At 44.8% G+C, this 18,890-nt stretch overlaps 1 protein-coding gene across 1 annotated transcript in view; it reads left to right on the top strand.

Moving 5' to 3' along the window:
* Positions 1 to 18,890, top strand: part of APPL2 (adaptor protein, phosphotyrosine interacting with PH domain and leucine zipper 2) — a 49,873-nt gene that overhangs the window by 15,632 nt on the left and 15,351 nt on the right. Inside the window, exons 4-9 of the mRNA XM_067536190.1 lie at positions 162 to 233; positions 7,217 to 7,304; positions 10,686 to 10,727; positions 10,837 to 10,895; positions 12,362 to 12,508; positions 14,067 to 14,149. Coding sequence (XP_067392291.1) covers positions 162 to 233; positions 7,217 to 7,304; positions 10,686 to 10,727; positions 10,837 to 10,895; positions 12,362 to 12,508; positions 14,067 to 14,149 — 491 coding nt within the window. The remainder of the gene's footprint in view (positions 1 to 161; positions 234 to 7,216; positions 7,305 to 10,685; positions 10,728 to 10,836; positions 10,896 to 12,361; positions 12,509 to 14,066; positions 14,150 to 18,890) is intronic.

Raw genomic sequence — 18,890 nt, forward strand, 5'->3', positions numbered from 1 at the left:
TTCCTTTTAAATACATCTGATCAACTTTGTGCCTTTAGACAAGAAAATTAAAATATTATTGTGCAGTTATTAAAGCAGTATATTATTTGTCCATTTATGTCGTAAGATGCCGTATTGTCTGTATAATGACCTTCATTGATGTACAGTGTTTTTGTTTTCAGAATTTTGCCCTGGGTAAAGGAGATGAAGAAGTGATATCCGGCCTTCACTACTTTTCGAAAGTAGTGGATGAGGTAATTTAAGTTGCCTCTTGCAACAGCATCGTGTTCTCTGTCCATCTCTTTATCCTTTTGCCTCTGACTGTCACTCACTAAAGAGTGGATTCTGCCTGGCCTTTGTGCAGCCAAGTAGTGGAGGGGAAGGAGTAATAAACCCCACCCCCTTTACATGACCCATATGTTGGAATTATTAATAATATTTGAATTTATTAATATGGGAAACCACCAAACACTAATTTTACCATAAATTCCTTCATTAAATCCAAAGACCAAATGGTATTTGTACAATTGCTCTGAACATACCTAAAAAGCCTAAATAATAAGCAATTTACTACCTCCACACAGTAGCAAAACATTTATAAGCATTTGATCAAGATACATACAGACATGCTAAACCCAGGGATGCTTAGATCCATGTTGGTTGGCTCCAACGTGGTCAGGCAGGTATTAGCACTGAACCCTTTCAGAGTTTACTTTTTATACCCTGTAAGCGTGTTGGCTCCGTGGGAGGCCACAGCGGCTTCCTACAAACAGGGAATAGCTCACGCTTGGCGGGTGAGTAGTCCTAATAGTCCACCCTTAGGCAGGGTGAGCAGCAGTTACTCGCTCAGGCCCTCAGTCAGTGCGAGCGAGCAAAGAGTCAGTTGCTCCAACCCCTAGGCAGGGGTGAGCAGAGGCAGGTCGCTCAGGCCCTCGGGCAGGGCATGCGAACAGGAGTCTAGGTTCTAACCCTTAGGCAGGGTCAGCAAAGGAGGTAACGGCTTCAGGCGGGGTCAGGAGAGCAATTCTCCTGGGGTGGCTAGGGAAAAGGGGAAGGGGAGGGGGACGCAGGCCCACCCGTCTCCACTGCGTCCCAGCCCAGGGCCCTAGCAGTGGCAGAAGCGGCTGCCACTGTGCCGGCGGGGCTCCCACCGCAACACAACGGCTATAAGGCGGCTTCAGCCACAGGCCGTGGCTGTCCCTGGGCTACTTCCTCCCCACTGACCCTAGTACCTGCTTCCTCCGTGGCACGGGGATAGTCCACCTGGTGTAGCGCCGTCAGTCCTTCCTCATCAATGGGGGGTAAGGCAGGAAGCTCCTCTTCAGGGGGCAACTCCTCCAGGTCGTTGTAGGTGGGGAGTGGCTCGGCCTCGGGCAGCTCCTCCAAGTCCTGTCCCGCTGCAGGGAGGGGCTCGGCGGCCAGCAGTTCCTCCAAATCCAGCCCGGCCTCCGGGGGTGCCCGCCACTCAGGCTGCTCTGGGGTCTCGGCCCAGCCAGGCGGTTCCAGAGCACGGCCCCGGGCTCGGGGTAACTCGGCCCAGTTGTCCTGGCCGGGTTGCCTTGTCCAGCTCCTCGAGGGCCCTATCCAATCCCCGGGCCCAGGTGGGGCCGGGGTTCATCAGCGGCGGCTAGGTTCTGGCCTAGGCCTCGGCTGGCGGGGCAGCACATCTGCCTCTGGCAGCAGTCTGGGTCCTACTGAGCTCAGGGGCCAGGCTTTTGTACTTCCCCTTCCTGTTGGGGCTCCGCCCCGCGGCTGTCAATTGGCCTGGCCAGGTGGCCCTATCACGGCCCGGGTCCCTTGTTGCCGGGCGGACTCTGGGGCAGGGTGTGAGTTGGGCCAATCAGAGCGCTCGTTTCCTTCCTCAGGCTCTGGCTCCGTGGGAGGCCACAGCGGCTTCCTACACACCCTTTAACAAACAAGTGATATCGTTGCCAATTACTGACTTCCCCTAAAAACCAATTTGAGACAGTTCGCCCTTATTTCCAGTCTTCATCCAGATAAGATATACAACCTCCTTTTTTCCGTAGGCCTTTCCTTCTTATCTCCTTCCTGCTGACCTACGGCTTTTTGTTGCGCCTGTGTTCACATAGGAGATAACACTGGTAGGTGGAGTGGGAAGGTCAATATTGGCTCCTTTTAAGATAGATTCTTACTGTCTGCAGTCACCCCTGTCAGTCAGAGGCCTTCCTTTTAGAAAGCTCCCCTTATTTCATTAGCTATTCTTTGAACCAGATATCCTCTCTACTTCACTCCTTTTGGCCTTATAACTCATTATTTTCAAGGCCTTCCTTCTACATGCTAGTCAGATCACTTTTATAGTGCCTATGTATTTCCTTAACTAATAAGATAACTTGCATTCTTTTATTTTATACTTCTCCTACACCAGGTAAGGGTTGAACCAAGTTGCAGCCCCACTGCTCAGGGGAATGTAGGGCTGCTACTGAGATTTTCCCAAGGGGAAGCGAAATGTCCCAGCTCTGCACCCCACTGCCATCTGTGTGAGGGGAAGTAGACAGCATCTCTTAAAAGGTGTGCCAATTTGTGTTGCTAGGGGAGTGCTGGGAATATTGGCCCAGATCCACAGAGATACTTAGACTCATAACTTCCATAGAAAGACCTGGTCTTTGTGGATCTGGGCCATTCAACCCCTTGGAGACACTCCAGTGCATCATCCTCAAAGCAAGGTTGTGCCGAACAGGCAGGAGAATTAGGGGAGACTCTGAAATGGGTTAAGTATCAGCCAGATTGGGCTACTTTATGATCTCCTTTTTCTGATACAAAAGGCCTTTGCACTATTAAACATTAAACTTTGCAATCCATGCCCATATTTTCCAGGGAAAGGAGCAGCACAAGCAACAGCAAATGAAGTTTCAAATAGTCACCACAAGTTCACGTAGAATTTTGTGCTGCAGAATTCAACAGGAGTTCGATGGCAAAAGGGTCAGTTTAAATCAAGCTACAGGGTTGAATACAAAATGCTTTTGTTCTCACCAGGCAGTGCATGTCACTGCTAAGGAATGAGAGTCTTTCTAAATATGGCCTCAAACAGCATGAAGTAGTGTTTCCTAGGTGGTCTGCGTATCTAGGTATTTCTATGGCCCCCATCCCCTTAGTGGCAGGGCGGCTTTTTTTGGTCTTACCTCACCCCTTCTAGGTTCCACGGGGTCTGTGTTTGTATAATCAGAAATGTTACCTGTTTTGTTCGCTTTTAACCTTTGTTGGCCATTAAAGTAAAAAGGCAAAGGGTTTTATTGGGGCCTACTTTAGACAGAATAACAACTTGATTAAATAAGCTAAAATATTAGCTTGGGGTAACTCCATTGACTTAATCAAAGTTACCCCAAAAATAATTTAGCCTTTTCTCTCTTTCTGCCATGCCATTTTTCTCTGGTGATGTATAAAAGGGGTGGTTAAAGTCTCAGAACGGGCTCTCTCAGAACACACACAAAGCATTACCCCCTCTTACTGGAGTATAAACAGGTCAAAAATCAATGTTTTCTCTCTTCCAAGGAACGAACAAAGCCTTCCCCTTTGCTGGCTGTGAGCAGGGAATCCATTTTGTGGTTTTTGTTTTTCCTCATAAGCTGCCCACTCCTTTCCTCAGCCTCCTGTTAGGCATGTCACCTGGGCCCCCTAGTTTGCTGAATCCCAGTTACGTTTGCTCTGTAGCCACTTAACCCCTCCAGTCTGGTTCCAGACCTCTGCAGTTGTGACAGGAAAAAGAGGCTGGCAGACGGTGACCTTGCCTGACTAGGGACCCAGACAAGTAACGTACTGTGTCTCGATACTGTCTGACAGTATGTAGAACTTCACATCTTTGGTCACATCTATGGAACTTCTTGCAAGTCTCAGCATGGTCCTGGGCATCCTAGCAGAGCACAGTCTGATGATCTCTCCCTGCTGCTATGACATGGAAAAGGGGACCTCCCCATCCATATGTAACAACATGCCACAAGGCTGCCACAAAGCATCTTTGTGTGCTGGATCGCATGCTGCCTTGAATTTTAAAGAGACACCTCCAGAAATGGTGGGTGTGGGGGGGAACTTGCCTTGAAAGTAAAGCATTTCTGAACAGGGCCCTTTATTTGTAGTGGCTCCTATTGTGAATATGTTCCAGCTTATGCAACTGAAAGGAAAGAGAAGTTCTAGCAGTGGGAAATAGTCCTGGCTGTGTTATGTAGAGCATTAACAAAGAACTTGGTTAATAGAGGCTAATTACTAAGGCAATCCTCTTGCATTGACCCTTAATTCTAAGGTTCAAGTTTGAAGAAACTGAAATGCTCTTTGAATCCTTTAAAAAGACCAGGCAAGGATTAAATTAAGCATTTGGGCTGAAATCCTCAATCAGCCATGCACATCTTGAGTAAACGAGCTTTGGGGATTGGAGTGTGTAGTATCCTCTCACCCAACCCACTGAGCACACGTGCAGAATGCGTGGCCTCTGCGGTGGTATGTGCAGCTATAATACACTACGACACTCCCTCCAACCCATGTGGCTTTTCACTGGATCTCTGCGCTGGGACTTGCAGTGATTATTGAATGTTTCTGCTTAACTCCTCCATAGTCTGCCCCTACCATCCAGGTCAGTGTATTAAAGAAGAAGACAATGATTTTTTTAAATTTGTATTGTAGTAGCACCTAGTGGCTGCCATCAGCTGTCAGGGCCCCACTGTGCTAGGGATTATACAAACACAGAACAAAAAGACTGTCCCTGCCTTGAAGAGCTGAGGATCTGAGTTTGTCTACATGGGAAAGTGTTTCCAATAAGGGTTAAACATATAGAGCTGCCAGATGAATCAAAAAAAGAACTTTTGTGTGTGGATACATGGCCATTCGTGCTGGGAAAACTAAAGTTATACTGAAAAATCTTTGCCATGTAGACAAGCTCTTAAATATAGGATGAAAGACAACAGATGAGTACAACAGGCAAACGGGGGATACACAAGGTAACAGTGAGATGATTAGGAACCATATGATCATAAAGGCATATGTAGTTGTAACACACTAGCTGCCTACCATTGTTGTGTTTCATTGGGAGGCAGTCCTTCATCCCCTCCACCTTCACTCCAGATGACAGTGGGGGAAAGACCTATTATATTGAATTTGTTCATTTCATCAGTGATTAAATCACTCTCTGCCTGATCTTGCAGTCCATATTCAGGCAAAACTCCCATTGCCTTCAATAGAGAGAGTTGCATGAATCAAGAATGTAGGATCCATTGACCTTAATAGGAGCTGAGCACTTATGAAAATAAGGAGGTACCTAAATGCGGCCTTTAGGAGTCTAACTTGATCCTTCTTTTTTTTTGTTGCTGAAAATATTGGCCTTATCCATTTCCCCTCCCCTGCCCCAAAAAAAGAGAAAAAATCAACCCAAAGAACTATAAAGCAAATATTGATAAAATATGAAGTATTTTTAAAATTGAAACATTAAAAGTATAAAGAACAACGCTTGTTTAAAATTGAGTTTGAAAACAGAATAAGTGAATTGAGTTAATGTTCAGGGAAGTTGGGTGGTGGTTTGTTTGTGTTTTTTGAACAAGATGGGTGTACTATGCTAGGTGTGCAGCCCAAGTGAGAAACCAATATTTACACAGTAAATAGCGTGGAGGTAAACCTTTTGCTTCAGAGCCTCTCCTTGAGCAAGCCTGACATTTGGAATTCTGGGAAACCGTTGGACATTTACCACTTATTTTTTATCGAAGCTGTTGATGGCTACAAATCTGATCCAGTTCCTAACACGATCAATGGCAGGCTTTCCACTGATTTCAGTGGCAGCTGATTTTGCATTGTATTCAGTAGCGCTGTGCATTCAAGTTTCCAGAGTAAAATGCTTAAAGCCAAGGAGTATTTGAGTAAACCCAAATAGCTCAGTGTTTGTTTTCGGTGAATTTTTTTAGTACCCCAGATATCCAGGTGTAAAGCCAAAATTATTATTATTAATAACAAAAATGACATCTGGTCTTTCTGAGGTATTCCTACCATCTGGGATCAGAAATACCATGCAGCCACCAAGCCTGGCATTATTTGGCCCAAGAACTGTTTCCCTGAGAAATGTTTACATCCCAAGAGAAGTGTAAACACAGATACTTTAAACATACATGGCAAGACAAAGTGGGTGAGGCAATACCTTTTATTGGACCAACTTCTGTTGTGGGGACGTGGTAATTGTGAGTGGTGGTGTCATGGTGAAATAATTCTTTGTGGAGGAGGCAGGCAGAAGAATTCTTCTAGTTCCACACGTTAGTATGGAATCAGGTTCTGTGGTGGGGCAAAAGTTCAGTTCCTCAGAGTACAGAGAATGCAGCTCCAGTCAGGGGTCCTCTTGATAAATTGATGATGTTCAGGTGTCAATGCAGTGTCCATGTGGTGGATACTGGTGCCATGCTTTCTCCCAGACGTGGCATTCTGTGGGTGGTGGAGTACTTGTATTGTAGTTGGTTCCACTTTTTGTTTTGTGTTGGATGGCTGTCATCAAGTTTATTTGATCGTTGTTTTGGATTTCTTGCATGATTTTCAGGTAACTTTATTGGGGTTTTTTTTCCTCCAGTGTGTGGGAGCCTATGATGATTTCTTGTTTGAGGTGGTCCCTTCTGGAGTATGTGAGGTGCAGTAAATAGTTCCTCAGTTTCCCTGAAGTCCGTCTGCAGAGCTCTTCAGCCTATTTGCAGTTGTACAGAGGGGTCTGAGAGTTATGTTTTGTTTCTTGCATTTGCACAGGAAGTAGATGTCGCTGTTAAATTTTGCTTCCTTTTTCATCATGTTGTGGAGTTTCCATTTCAGATGGCTAAATTCAATATCTTCCATTGTAGTGTGCAGTGTAGTTGTAATAATAATAAGTGTTTGTTTACCTCACTCACCTTCTCTCTTATATCCTGGGACTGACATGGCTACAACTAAACTGCATAAAACAATGGAAGACATTGAATTTAGCCGTCTGAAATGGAAACTCCACAACATGACAAAAAAGGAAGGAAAACTTAACAGCGACATCTACTTCCTGAGCAAATGCAAGAAACAAAACATCATCCCCAGAGGTCTCACCATCTATTACCCTCTGACCACTACATACAACTTCAAATGTATGTACAAGTATTGGCCTCCACATTACCCCTTAACACTCAGGACAGAGGAAGCACTGCTGTGCAGAGACATGTATGGCTCACAGGCTGATGACAGTGTGTCTGTAGTACTCTGTGCACAATGCACTGTTTTAGATCATTTCTCTCCCTTTCAGCTTAACATTCTCCATTCTGAGCTGGCAAAACAGCTTGCGGACACAATGGTTCTCCCGATCATACAATTTCGAGAAAAAGATCTTACAGGTAAGTTTTGGTTAGGTTCCAAATTGCTTTCCATTTATAACTTTTGATGCCTGACTTATTTCATAGTAAGCTGTTGATTATTTTTCAATTTGTCATTTGTATTAATTTCCAGAAAAATCTGATATTTTCTTTCTTGTTGCTAGATGGAACATTTTTGATGAGACATACATTTGTAGTAATCCAGCACACATGCTAACAGTTCTAAAATACAAGGTCTCATTCTCTACTGTGCGCTCTATTTTTATACCAGTGTGACTTCATTGAATTCAGTGGTGGTACGCTTGCATAAAGCTGGAGGAATGCAGAGGTGCATCAGGCTTGTAAACATCTGAAAGGAGAGGTGGTATTAACCCTACTGTGAGAAAACTGGGTTTGAAAAACATGGGCAGGATTTTTATGACTCCAAAGTATACTATTTTGTCCTGTTCAAGCAACTCAACCCTTTTAACTCCGTGCCACCCAAGGAAAAATCCAGATGGCAGGTTGGCACAAAATTGGAAATTCCTTGCTCAGAAAGCAAAGCAATAGTGTAAACATTTGGAATAATTTTGAAAGAAGGGTGCTGTGTAAGTTCAGGGAGGGTCTAACCAGCATGTGCAAGAAAAGCATAAGATTTTATTGACTCAATCCCGACTTTAAATAATAATTCATCATTCCCATGATCAGCTCGCCTCAGAAGGCACTTACGTGCCAGCATTTGTTTCAACTGGTTTTACTGGAAAAGAAAACAACTGCAGTATAATTGTGAAAGAAAACATGCTTTGGAGCAGAGTTTCTCAACCAGGGGTACACGAGACACAGGCAGGGGGTTACCGGGGGAAAACAGAGTGAAGGGGAGGCGGGCAGCAGCCCCCGCTTCCCACCCAGTCACAGCTCCCAGCTGGGAGGCAGGAGCAGCCTCCCTCCCTGGCTCAAAGCCGGTTTCACTGCTCTAGCTGAACAGTGAAATTGACAACTATGACAGCCCCAGATTTTACCAGTTCACCCTCTTTTCCTGTCTCCCTCTCTCTCATCCTTCCTTGTCTCTCTCTCATCCCTTCCTCCTCTCAAGTCTATGGCAAAAAATTTGGCACAGCGCTTTATGTTCCCCAGCATTTGCATGCCGCTCAAAGCCTCCTAGCTTTGGCCAACATCCCCTCTAGCCCAGGTACTTACTTGAGATGTGCACCCCTGGTGTAAAGGTGGTAACCCTACGCACACTAGATCTGACATCTGTCATATCACGGCCTTATATACTCAGCCCTTCTTCCAACATATGGCTCACATTAGTCTGTAAATATAAAATCCCGTGGAAAAGTGAGTGTTGGGGTACTTACTAAAATTTTCAGAAGTTAGGGGGTACTTGCCACTTAAAAGGTTGAGAAACACTGCTTTGGAGAACTGCTGATTATCAGCTCGTTTTATTTCCATACATCACTATAGAGCAGGTGATGTCAGTGGGCCTGCCACCGATGCATGTTGCTTATAATAGTTCTATGGTAGGTGTCAAGGCAAGAGGCACACATACGATATGAACATTAACAGGTCTTGGTCCCGCAAATGCTTCCATATCTGCTTAACTTTGGTTCTGTGATTTCAGTGAGACCACTCACATGCTTACAGTTAAACATGCACAGAAGTGTTTACAGGACTGGAGCCTAAGCAGTTACATTTTTCTATTCTACCTTGTATAGATTCTTATACTGTGTTCATCCTCGTATCTGAGTGCCTTTCAGTAGTGCATTAAGCAACATGACTAATATCTGTCACATGTTTGTTCTCATCCTCTCCCGAGGGATAGAAGTATGCATGCAGAGCAGAGTGTCTTGTTTTTATTTAAAATGCACACAGCTCTGTGTGTGTGTGTGTGTGTGTGTGTGTGTGTGTGTGTGTGTGAGAGAGAGAGAGAGACAGACAGACAGACAGAGAGAAGGCAGGGTAAAAGAAAGGCACCTTGCACTTGGAACAGAAGATGGTGAGATTTATGATGGTCTTTAGTTCCTGGGGGAGTTCATTCCTTGGTCTTGGGCTACCTCCTGAGAAAGCTCCTGTCTCTTTTCACATGCATGGCCTTTCTTCTGTGTGTGTAATTTGCACCCAAAATTTAAAGTCACCTCTGCTGTAGTCCATAGGAGGGGAGAGAGCAAGGACATGTATCTCATACCCACTATCTAAAGCCTCAGCTGTCCCAGAGGTGTCAGGAACCCAAAATCGCTCCCAATTTCATGGATGCCAAAGTCCCATCTGTCACCCATCCAGCTGCTAAAACCTCTTCTCCACCAAGAGCTTCCACAGAGCAGCTATGCATTTTCAGTAAAAGAATCTGTGGTACATTGAAAATTTGATGTCGGATAAAATGAACAAATAATAATACAAGAGATTCTCTACTTACAGCCTCCTTTTTTCATAAATAAACACCTCCGTGTACAAGTTTATTTGAAGCTGCCACAGAGTTCCCACTCTCCTGCACTAGAGGAATGTGTACACGGGGGGTCTTGAGTTTTGGTTTAGCTCAGTCGGTGTGGCTCTGTGAAGGCACAAAGGTTTGCCTAAAAATAGACGTGATCCCAGTGACATGATCAGGGCCCTAGATCATACGCTTGGCAGTCGCTGGTGGGGACACAGCTTTCTGTGTGTCATTTAAGCACTGGCAATATGTGGTTCAAAACAGCAGATTTTTTAGGCAAAGGGCAGCTCCTCTTTGGTAATGGACAAAGTGGTCTGCAGGTTCCTTGTATAAATGACAGCTGTTTGTATGGGATCTTTTTCCATATTCATAACTTGTACAGAAAAGCAAGTTTACCTAAATCTTACCTACCTGCTTGCACAGGCGCTTCCTTACACACTTCCTTTCCTGAGGTCCTGGCAAGGGACTGGCAGTGGAGCATCATATGACCAAGTGGTACATCAGAGGAGGAGAAGTATTTCCTGCAGTAAGGAGAGAGATGGATGGTGAATAGTAATGTAAAGCACAGCAGAGGATGAGGGTGGAAATTAAATTTATATTGCAGGTGACCCGCAGAGGCCCCAGTTAGGATTGGGAACTGCTAGGCACTATGCAAACACAAACACCAAGAGAGTCCTTGCCTTGAGATGTTTATCATTTAGTTTAAGACAAGACCCAACAAGTGGATGAAACAAACAGGGGGCATAGAAGATGCCAACAGCTCATTACAGATATTTTGTAAGTGCTGCCCTTCGTTTATTATTTTCAAATAATTACAAACAACAATAAATTCAAATAATTGGCTAAACTACACATTTCTGCTTGTAGGAGTAAAACGACTTAGGCAATTGTCCTTCGAGTACCTATAAAGGAAGTTAGTTTTGTTGTGATTCTGCTTGAATAAGCAGTGTATACAGCTCTCTCGCCATTCTGAAGTGTTGCCTTTTTTATTTCAGAAGTAAGCACTTTAAAGGATCTTTTCGGCCTTGCTAGCAACGGTATGTTTCATATTTTTGTTTGTTTCTAATGGCATGCACTAACTGTGTCACAGGAGACGTGTTGTGTATATTGCCCTGCCACAATGCTGAAAATGTTTCTTGTTTCCAGAACATGATCTCTCAATGGCAAAGTATAGCCGATTACCGAAAAAAAGAGAAAATGAAAAGGTAAAAAGTCTTTTATTTTAGTTCTTAATGGAAAGAGAGCTTTTAATCAGTGGCTCTGCCTACATACTCATTTTTAACTACAGCTTTGACAAATTCACAAACTCCACAAATCCACAGTAGCTCAAGACTCCCGATGATTGACTTTTTCAGTCAGCAACACAGCTTTAAGCCTCAGTTGAAAAAGGTACTGAAGCTTGTGCCTAACCTGAAGGAACTATTTACATGCTTCAATTAAGGCACGTTGGGCTGCTTCTCAGGGCACCCAGGCCGGTGAGTCAGCCTCTGTGTCACACGTGTGCTTAAGTATCGTGCTGCATTGAGGCTGGAAAGCATCAAGGGGAACTGAAAGGATGATTTCTTCCCACAGAAGAAATCCAAAATGACCACAAAGATTCTATAGGTCTCCTGCAGTAAAACCCATCCGTTTACCAATCTTCAAAAGGGTGGATGCTCTACCAGAGGATTATTGATGCAATGTTTGTCGCTGAAGTGATGTAATAATGCCATATCTGCTGTGCTTAAAGGCCTACATTCTCCTCTTCAGTTTGCCTGACAGGTCTCTGGATATTGATTCTTATTCCACATGTAGCCCATGAAAATGATGTCAGTAGAACTGATCTTGCATTCCTTGCACACCGAAGCCTCCCACTCAGCTAGAGGTTTGGGCGTGCAAAGAATGTAAGATTGGGCCAATAGGGAGGCTTTACACTTTTAGAGAGATCAGAAGATCATTTAAGGGATCTGCGTTGCAGATGAGAATGCAATGTTACATCCAATACAGGGGCTAATGTGCATAGAGATGCAATATATTGTGAATTGTACCCAGGATTATTAGTTCTATGAATTATGCACATACAGGACCAGGTTCTGATCTCAGCTACAATGAAACTACTCCAGACTTATGTGATATAACTGAGATCGTAACCTGACCCATACAATTAAAATATGTAGTCGTTGTGCTGTTTCTAGCCCAGAGAGCTGCTTATATGTTTAAAGAGAGACAAGGTGGGTGAAGTAATATCTTTTATTGGACCGGCTTCTGTTGGTAAGAGAGAGAAGCTTTCCAGCCACACAGAGTTTGACCTGAAGAACTCTGTGTGGTTCAAAAGCTTGTGTCTCTCACCAACAGAAGTTGGTCCAGTAAAAGATATTACCTCACCCACCTTGTCTCTCTAAGATCCTGGGACTGACACAGCTATAACTACACTGCCTACAACAATTAAAATTAAAGAGGCATTTAAATGTGTTGCTGGGCATGGCCCATATTAATTTATTTTTATTTATTTATTTATTTATTACTTCTAATGCTTGTTTTTATCTTGTCATGGAAATATTGTTTCCCATCATGAAAAATAAATATTTAACGATGACGTTAAAATCATCAGTAAATGATCTGGATATGTCCAGAACATGATTCTGAGTTGCATGACTGCTAGCTTTAACGTTCTTTTAAAATTTTTATTCAGCTGAAGACAGAAGTAGTAAAGGAGGTAGCAAATGCAAGAAGGAAGCAGCATCTTTCGTCATTACAGTATTACTGTGCCTTGAATGCTCTACAGTACAGGAGGAGAATTGCAATGATGGAACCTATGCTAGGATACACACAAGGACAGGTATGGAAGTAAAGCCAGGACAGTAAAAACGTCCCTTTAAAGGAACATGTTTCTGGGATATGCAAGACATTTGGAAGTAGTGGTGGCAACTGACATATGAAAATAGCAAAAACCTTATTCAAACTGTCTCCTGTTGAAATTTTGCACTGCCATTTTTTATTCTTTCTGTGTGAACCTCTCTGTATTCAAATGATGTGTATGTTGAGCCGAATTTTGCAAGTCCTTATTCAAGTCTTACTTTATTTGTCATCAAATAGTTGGACATTTAGCTATTCTTAAAGATCCTGATTTAAAAACCACACACACAAAAATGAGTGCATTCTAGGCTGAATGGTGTGAACGCTGAACAATCATTACAACAAAATTTGCTCCCATGTCACTTTCCCCCTGTGCTTATACAAGCTCACCTGTGTGAGAGTTTACTTTCTGGTGTATGATATTCAGCAGGCTGATGAGGAGTCTAGTGGGAACAGGAACTGGAGCATGTCTTGGAGAAGAGGAGAGAGAATGCAGTCAAGTGGACTGATCACAAGGCTAGGAAGTACTATGTGTACTAATCCTGGCTCAGCCAGTGATTTGCTGAGTGGTTTTGGCCAAGTCACCTAACCTTTGTCTGTCTCAGTTTCCAAGTCCATAAAATATAGCAGTAATACTAAAAACATACCTCCCAGGAGTGTTAGGAGGCTTCATTGATTAATATTTGTACAGAGCTTTGAGGGTTTGACTCATTATACACCTATTTTAAGGCCCATGTGTACTGCCAGAGTGATGTAAAGGGGCCTTAATGTAAATGAGAACAAGGACCTGACACTGTTGAGTGTACATAGTAAGACTTTGCAGTATTATCTAATGAAGGGGAAAGCACAAAGAAGTGCTGCATTCATATTTAACTCAGATAACAGTCAAGTAGTCAGGCCTTCTCTGCAGTTTATCCACCCTGCTCTAGTCTGCAAAACTGTGCTGAGAGTCTCCTGAGAATAAGCCTCTTGCATGAGATTTCTGCTGCTTCATACTTCCACTTGGGACAAAAATAGAGTGGGTCTGATTCTCCACTCTTCTGTACCTTGTATACACTTGTCTACACTAGGGGCTTCTGCCGCCACAGCTGTGTTGGTCAGGGATCATCACACATCTTTACACCCCTGGCTGACATAGCTATGCCGGTAGACATCTCTCGTGTAGACCTGGCTTAATAAACACGAAGGGTAAAATCCTGGCCCTTGTTTATGCAGCAGGATGGGGCACAGTAGTGCATACTGCCATATAACTGAGTTCTAAAAACTCTGGAGAATGGAAGAGGTGTGACATGGTTCTTTAGGCCAGGTAACAGTGAGTTTATTAGCATTGACTGTCCGTGACCACTAACCTTCATTTTTGGGGGGCGGTGGGAAGAAGAAAGCAGAGGTTATTGTTTTAATAATGCCTTAGCTTTGAATGGCAACTTGAGACATCAGTCGCCATGGGATCATCTTCAGCCCCCACCCCCACCATCCATCCGTTGTTTGATTGCCAAACCTTTCTTAGATAATTTCCGGAATACCCTTATTATATTTTTCAGATTAACTTTTTTAAGAAGGGAGCAGAGATGTTTTCCAAAAGAATGGACAGCTTTTTATCATCCGTTTCAAACATGGTTCAAAGGTAACAAAAACACTTAGGTTTCAGTTTGGTTTTCTGTATTTATTTGTGTTAAATTCAAGCAGAATTACTAATGTCCTGTGTCTGGCTGGGGGCTTGCCCTGCAGTCCTTACTCAGGAGAGGAGTTCCACTGAATGGCTGAAGGGTTGGGATCAAACTGATAGAGTGGATTGAATTTTTTTATTTCGTTTGCACTTCGCTGTGTGAAAGAACAGATGGATAGGGAGTGTGTGTATAAAAGGAATAGACTATCTGTGCTTTGAGGAGAATATACGCATAGCAGCGCAAGAGATCTATTTTTTAAATGGCAATTGAGGATCTTTGGAATAATGGCCAAATACTGTGCATTAATAATACCATACGCCCAATTTTTAAATCTGGGTACTTTTAAAGGACATCCAAAACCTCATCTTTGGACACACAAATCAGAGGGTATGTAACATAGGCGTGCACAGCACGTTTCATTAGGGTGTGCCCCCAGGGAATTTTATTTATTTTTTTTTTTTAAAGGCAAACATTTATTGAATACTCAATCATAAAGGACATTATTTTTATTCATCAAACAAACTAAAGAAACTAAAACGTAACTAAACTTAATTTTTTTTAAATTAACAATTAAACTTTACTTAAAAAATACAAACTTAAAAAATGACACAAAATACCAAATTTTTGCTGTAGTGATAACAAGGCATATACGAAGATAGTCAATTTTCATGATCTTTATCTTTAACCAGATAATGAGCTAACCCAAATTGACCAAAACAGATTAAGGTTTCTTCATCTTCCTGTCCTAGAGAATGAGATGTCGCTCACCAGGTGTTATGGACTTAAATTCCTCAATCACATCATTGTAATTGTAAGCGTTTCTGGTTCCGTGGGAGGCCACAGCGGCTTCCTACAGGGGAATAGCTCGCGTTTGGCGAGAGATCAGTCTAGGCAATTCGCCCGTATGTGGGGCGAGCACTCAGTCTACCACTCAAGCCCCCAGTCGGGGCGAGTGAGCAAGGAGTCAAGTGCTCCAACCCCTAGGCAGGGTGAGCAGAGACGGATCGCTCAGGCCCTCAGTCCGGGCAAGCGAGCAAGGAGTCTATCGCTCCAACCCCTAGGCAGGGGTGAGCAGAGGCAGGTCGCTCAGGCCCTCAGACGGGGCGTGCGAACAGGAGTCTAGGTTCTAACCCTTAGGCAGGGTCAGCAAAGAAGGCAACGGCTTCAGGTGGGGTCAGGAGAGCAATTCTCCTGGGGTGGCTAGGGAAAAGGGGAAGGGGAGGGGGACGCAGGCCCACCCGTCTCCACTGCGTCCCAGCCCAGGGCCCTAGCAGTGGCAGAAGCAGCTGCCACTGTGCCGGCGGGGCTCCCGCCGCAACACAACGGCTATAAGGCGGCTTCAGCCACAGGCCGTGGCTGTCCCTGGGCTACTTCCTCCCCACTGACCCTAGTACCTGCTTCCTCCATGGCACGGGGATAGTCCACCTGGTGTAGCGCCGTCAGTCCTTCCTCATCAATGGGGGGTAAGGCAGGAAGCTCCTCTTCAGGGGGCAGCTCCTCCAGGTCGTTGTAGGTGGGGAGTGGCTCGGCCTCGGGCAGCTCCTCCAAGTCCTGTCCCGCTGCAGGGAGGGGCTCGGCGGCCGGCAGTTCCTCCAAATCCGGCCCGGCCTCCGAGGGTGCCCGCTACTCGGGCTGCTCTGGGGTCTCGGCCTAGCCAGGCGGTCCCAGAGTACAGCCCCGGGGTCGGGGTAACTCAGCCCAGTCATCCTGGCCGGGTTGCCTTGTCCAGCTCCTCGTGGGCCCTATCCAATCCCCGGGCCCAGGTGGGGCCGGGGTTCGTCAGCGGCGGCTAGGTTCTAGCCTAGGCCTCTGCTGGCGGGGCAGCACGTCTGCCTCTGGCAGCAGTCTGGGTCCTACTGAGCTCAGGGGCCAGGCTTTTGTACTTCCCCTTCCTGTTGGGGCTCCGCCCTGCAGCAGCCAATTGGCCTGGCTGGGTTGTCCTATCACGGCCCGGGTCCCTTGTTGCCGGGCAGACTCCGGGGCAGGGCGTGAGTTGAGCCAATCAGAGCGCTGGCGTCCGTCCTCAGGCTCTGTCTCCGTGGGAGGCCACTGCAGCTTCCTACAGTAATTAACTGACGAAGCCAATTCTTGTTTAATGAATAAATAAAGATCCCTCCCTATGCTTCAAATTGTTCATATGATATATAGACCAAAGTTCATTTTTTTAAACTCCCCAGGGATACATGTACCTTCTATTTTGAGATTCCAAAATGTTTAGTCTACATACCAGGGGTGGCCAAACTCACTAATGTCTCCGAGACCCCCTCCCCACTGGGCAGAATCCTCTAGCCCCACCACCCTGCCACAGGGCAGAAGCTCTAAGCTCCCCATCGCAGTCTAATAGACAGAGAATGGGGAGCGGTTCATAGGGGGCTCCACAAACCACACTTGAACTGTAAAAGAGCTGCATGCGGCTCATGAGCCGCAGTTTGGCCATCCTTGCTATATACAGGAGATTTGTTTGTATTTCCCAACGTGTGATGGACACTCCCATGAAGAAGCACAAAGGACTAGCTGGAGGTGGAGAGGCACAGATGGGCCTCTCAGTTGTGCTCCAGAGTCTCCACCTTCGTTTAAATAAAAAGGTCTCTAGCTGTTATGATTGTGAATAAAAGCATGAAAACATAACCCAAGCATGACAGTGCAGTGGTGTCTGCCTGAGTTTGCAGAGAGCCTGAAACAATACCTTGAAGAGGCATGAACTGCACTATTCATCTCAGTGAGTTACCAATTGGGATGCAAATGATGATACTTTAAATAGCAACATTAGAGCACTCAAATTGTCAACAAAGCATATAAGAAAAAAAAAAAGGAATCATATGTCCGCTAAGTGATCCATATTTTTGGTGCCAAAAGAGGTGGGCTTAGGAGATGTCGGCCTTTCCCTCTTCTCCCCCCTGCAATTAGGAAGGAAATAGGTCCCAGGAACCCAGCAGCGCCCTACTGAAAGGAAGCCCCGGCTGTGGACCTTCAGAAAGTCCAAAAGGGAAGAGATGTTTTGTTAGAGGAAAAAATCAATGTTACCTCGATCACTGCTATTTAAAAAAAAAAAATCACTAAGCAATACTGTTCTAACAATAGAAAGTAATGTTCGATTTCCTGTGTCAATAATTGGTATCCAAGCATTTAATATCCAATAGTGACTGTCCTTCCTTACAGTCATAAAACGGACACATTTTAATTAAAATTCAAATCTGTGAATCACCTTTTAACATCCCTTGGTGGAGCTGAAGGGAACACGGCTGGTTTCATTTTGCTGGGGGGCGGGGTAGCTCACCTTTCCGCAGTTGGGAAGTCCTGGAAATGAGCCATTACGAAGCAGAGCTATGGTGCTACGTTAGAATGAATATCCCTCTAGTCAGCCTGCCTAACCTGGACTAAAATGCAACATTCTCCATCCAGGTTACTACTACTGCTGTGATCCCCCAAAAGAACAGCAGTAACCACAGGAGCTATAAGGTTTAGTCTCCCAGGCAGCAGATCAGGTGTAGGTCTCAGAAATCGAATAACTGGCCTCAAATGCAGTTGAAGCAGCTTGTTCTCTGGCTCAGGTAGGCAGTCGACAGCTCTATGGGTGCCGTCTCTCCTATGGGCTATAGGGCTATTTTTGAGTATTTGTTATGCCTTTGAGGCATGAAAGGAGCCTCGCGCATTCAGAGATTTCGCACACAAGCTGTGAAGGAATCCCAGCCACCAGAAGTTCACACATTCCAATAAGCATAAATTATATGTGCAGGTCCAAATGATTTTCTTTTTGTAAACTAAGCGACCAAACTATTTTATACCCCCTTCTCTTGCATCTCTGCCTCATCCAGTGGGTGCAGTCAGTAACTCCTGGAGGGCTTGGAAAAGTGAGTAGAAAAATCAGATGTTTGGTGCTGTTATAGTTTTTCTGAAAGGAGGAAAAAGTCTTCAAGGACAAAACGCTTGCTCGGCACCTTTCCAGATACAGAAGGCTGACTGTTCTGTCTCATATCTTCAGCCTGTGTTTTGGGAACTGCTTTCCATAGATGAGAAAAGGGAAGAACTTTTTCTTCATTCCATCTAGTCAGAGTTATGCTCTAGGAGGGGGGAAATGACTCAAGCATTGGGACCCTTCTTCATCAATCCAGGTTCATCATTCCATTAACTGTAGAATGCTGCTCTCACCCCTTTACTTATTAGGGCAATCAGAGTAACTGGGGCATAGGTAAGGTAAAGCTAAACCTCCTTTTTCCATTTGATGGCCTCAGCAGATTGGAAGGCCACTTTTGAGGTTTACAGATTTCCACGCCCCCAGCAACAGCTACCAAAACAGAAGGCCACAGAGGATTGAAAGTCCTCTCTTAGCAACCAACTCTATTATACGGGATTCCCTTCTTTCTTTTTTCTTATAAGACATATTTAAATAGGTATAGGTTTGACCCTGAATGATATTAATAGTGCTCCATAATATATCTTTGTCTTAATATAAAGAGCTGTCTTCTTTCCTATTTTGAAAACTGTGACTTGTTCATTGTTTCAGAACAACACAGTGGTTAGATCATCAGCCCCGGCTGCTGCCTTCAGCCTCCGAGGAACATCCTTTACTAGCTGAATTCTCAGCAGGCATAGGGCTGGCAGACCCCAGGATCAGGAACCAGAGGGTTGAGGAAGGTGGTATAGTCACCTATGGTTCCCTTCTCCCTGCGTGAGCCGAATGCTGTTCTGGTGCACCTG

This window comes from Emydura macquarii, unplaced genomic scaffold (assembly GCF_026122565.2).
Source record: "Emydura macquarii macquarii isolate MOO-44397 ecotype Brisbane River unplaced genomic scaffold, CSIRO-AGI_Emac_v2 contig_3530, whole genome shotgun sequence".
Taxonomy (NCBI): Eukaryota; Metazoa; Chordata; order Testudines; family Chelidae; genus Emydura; species Emydura macquarii.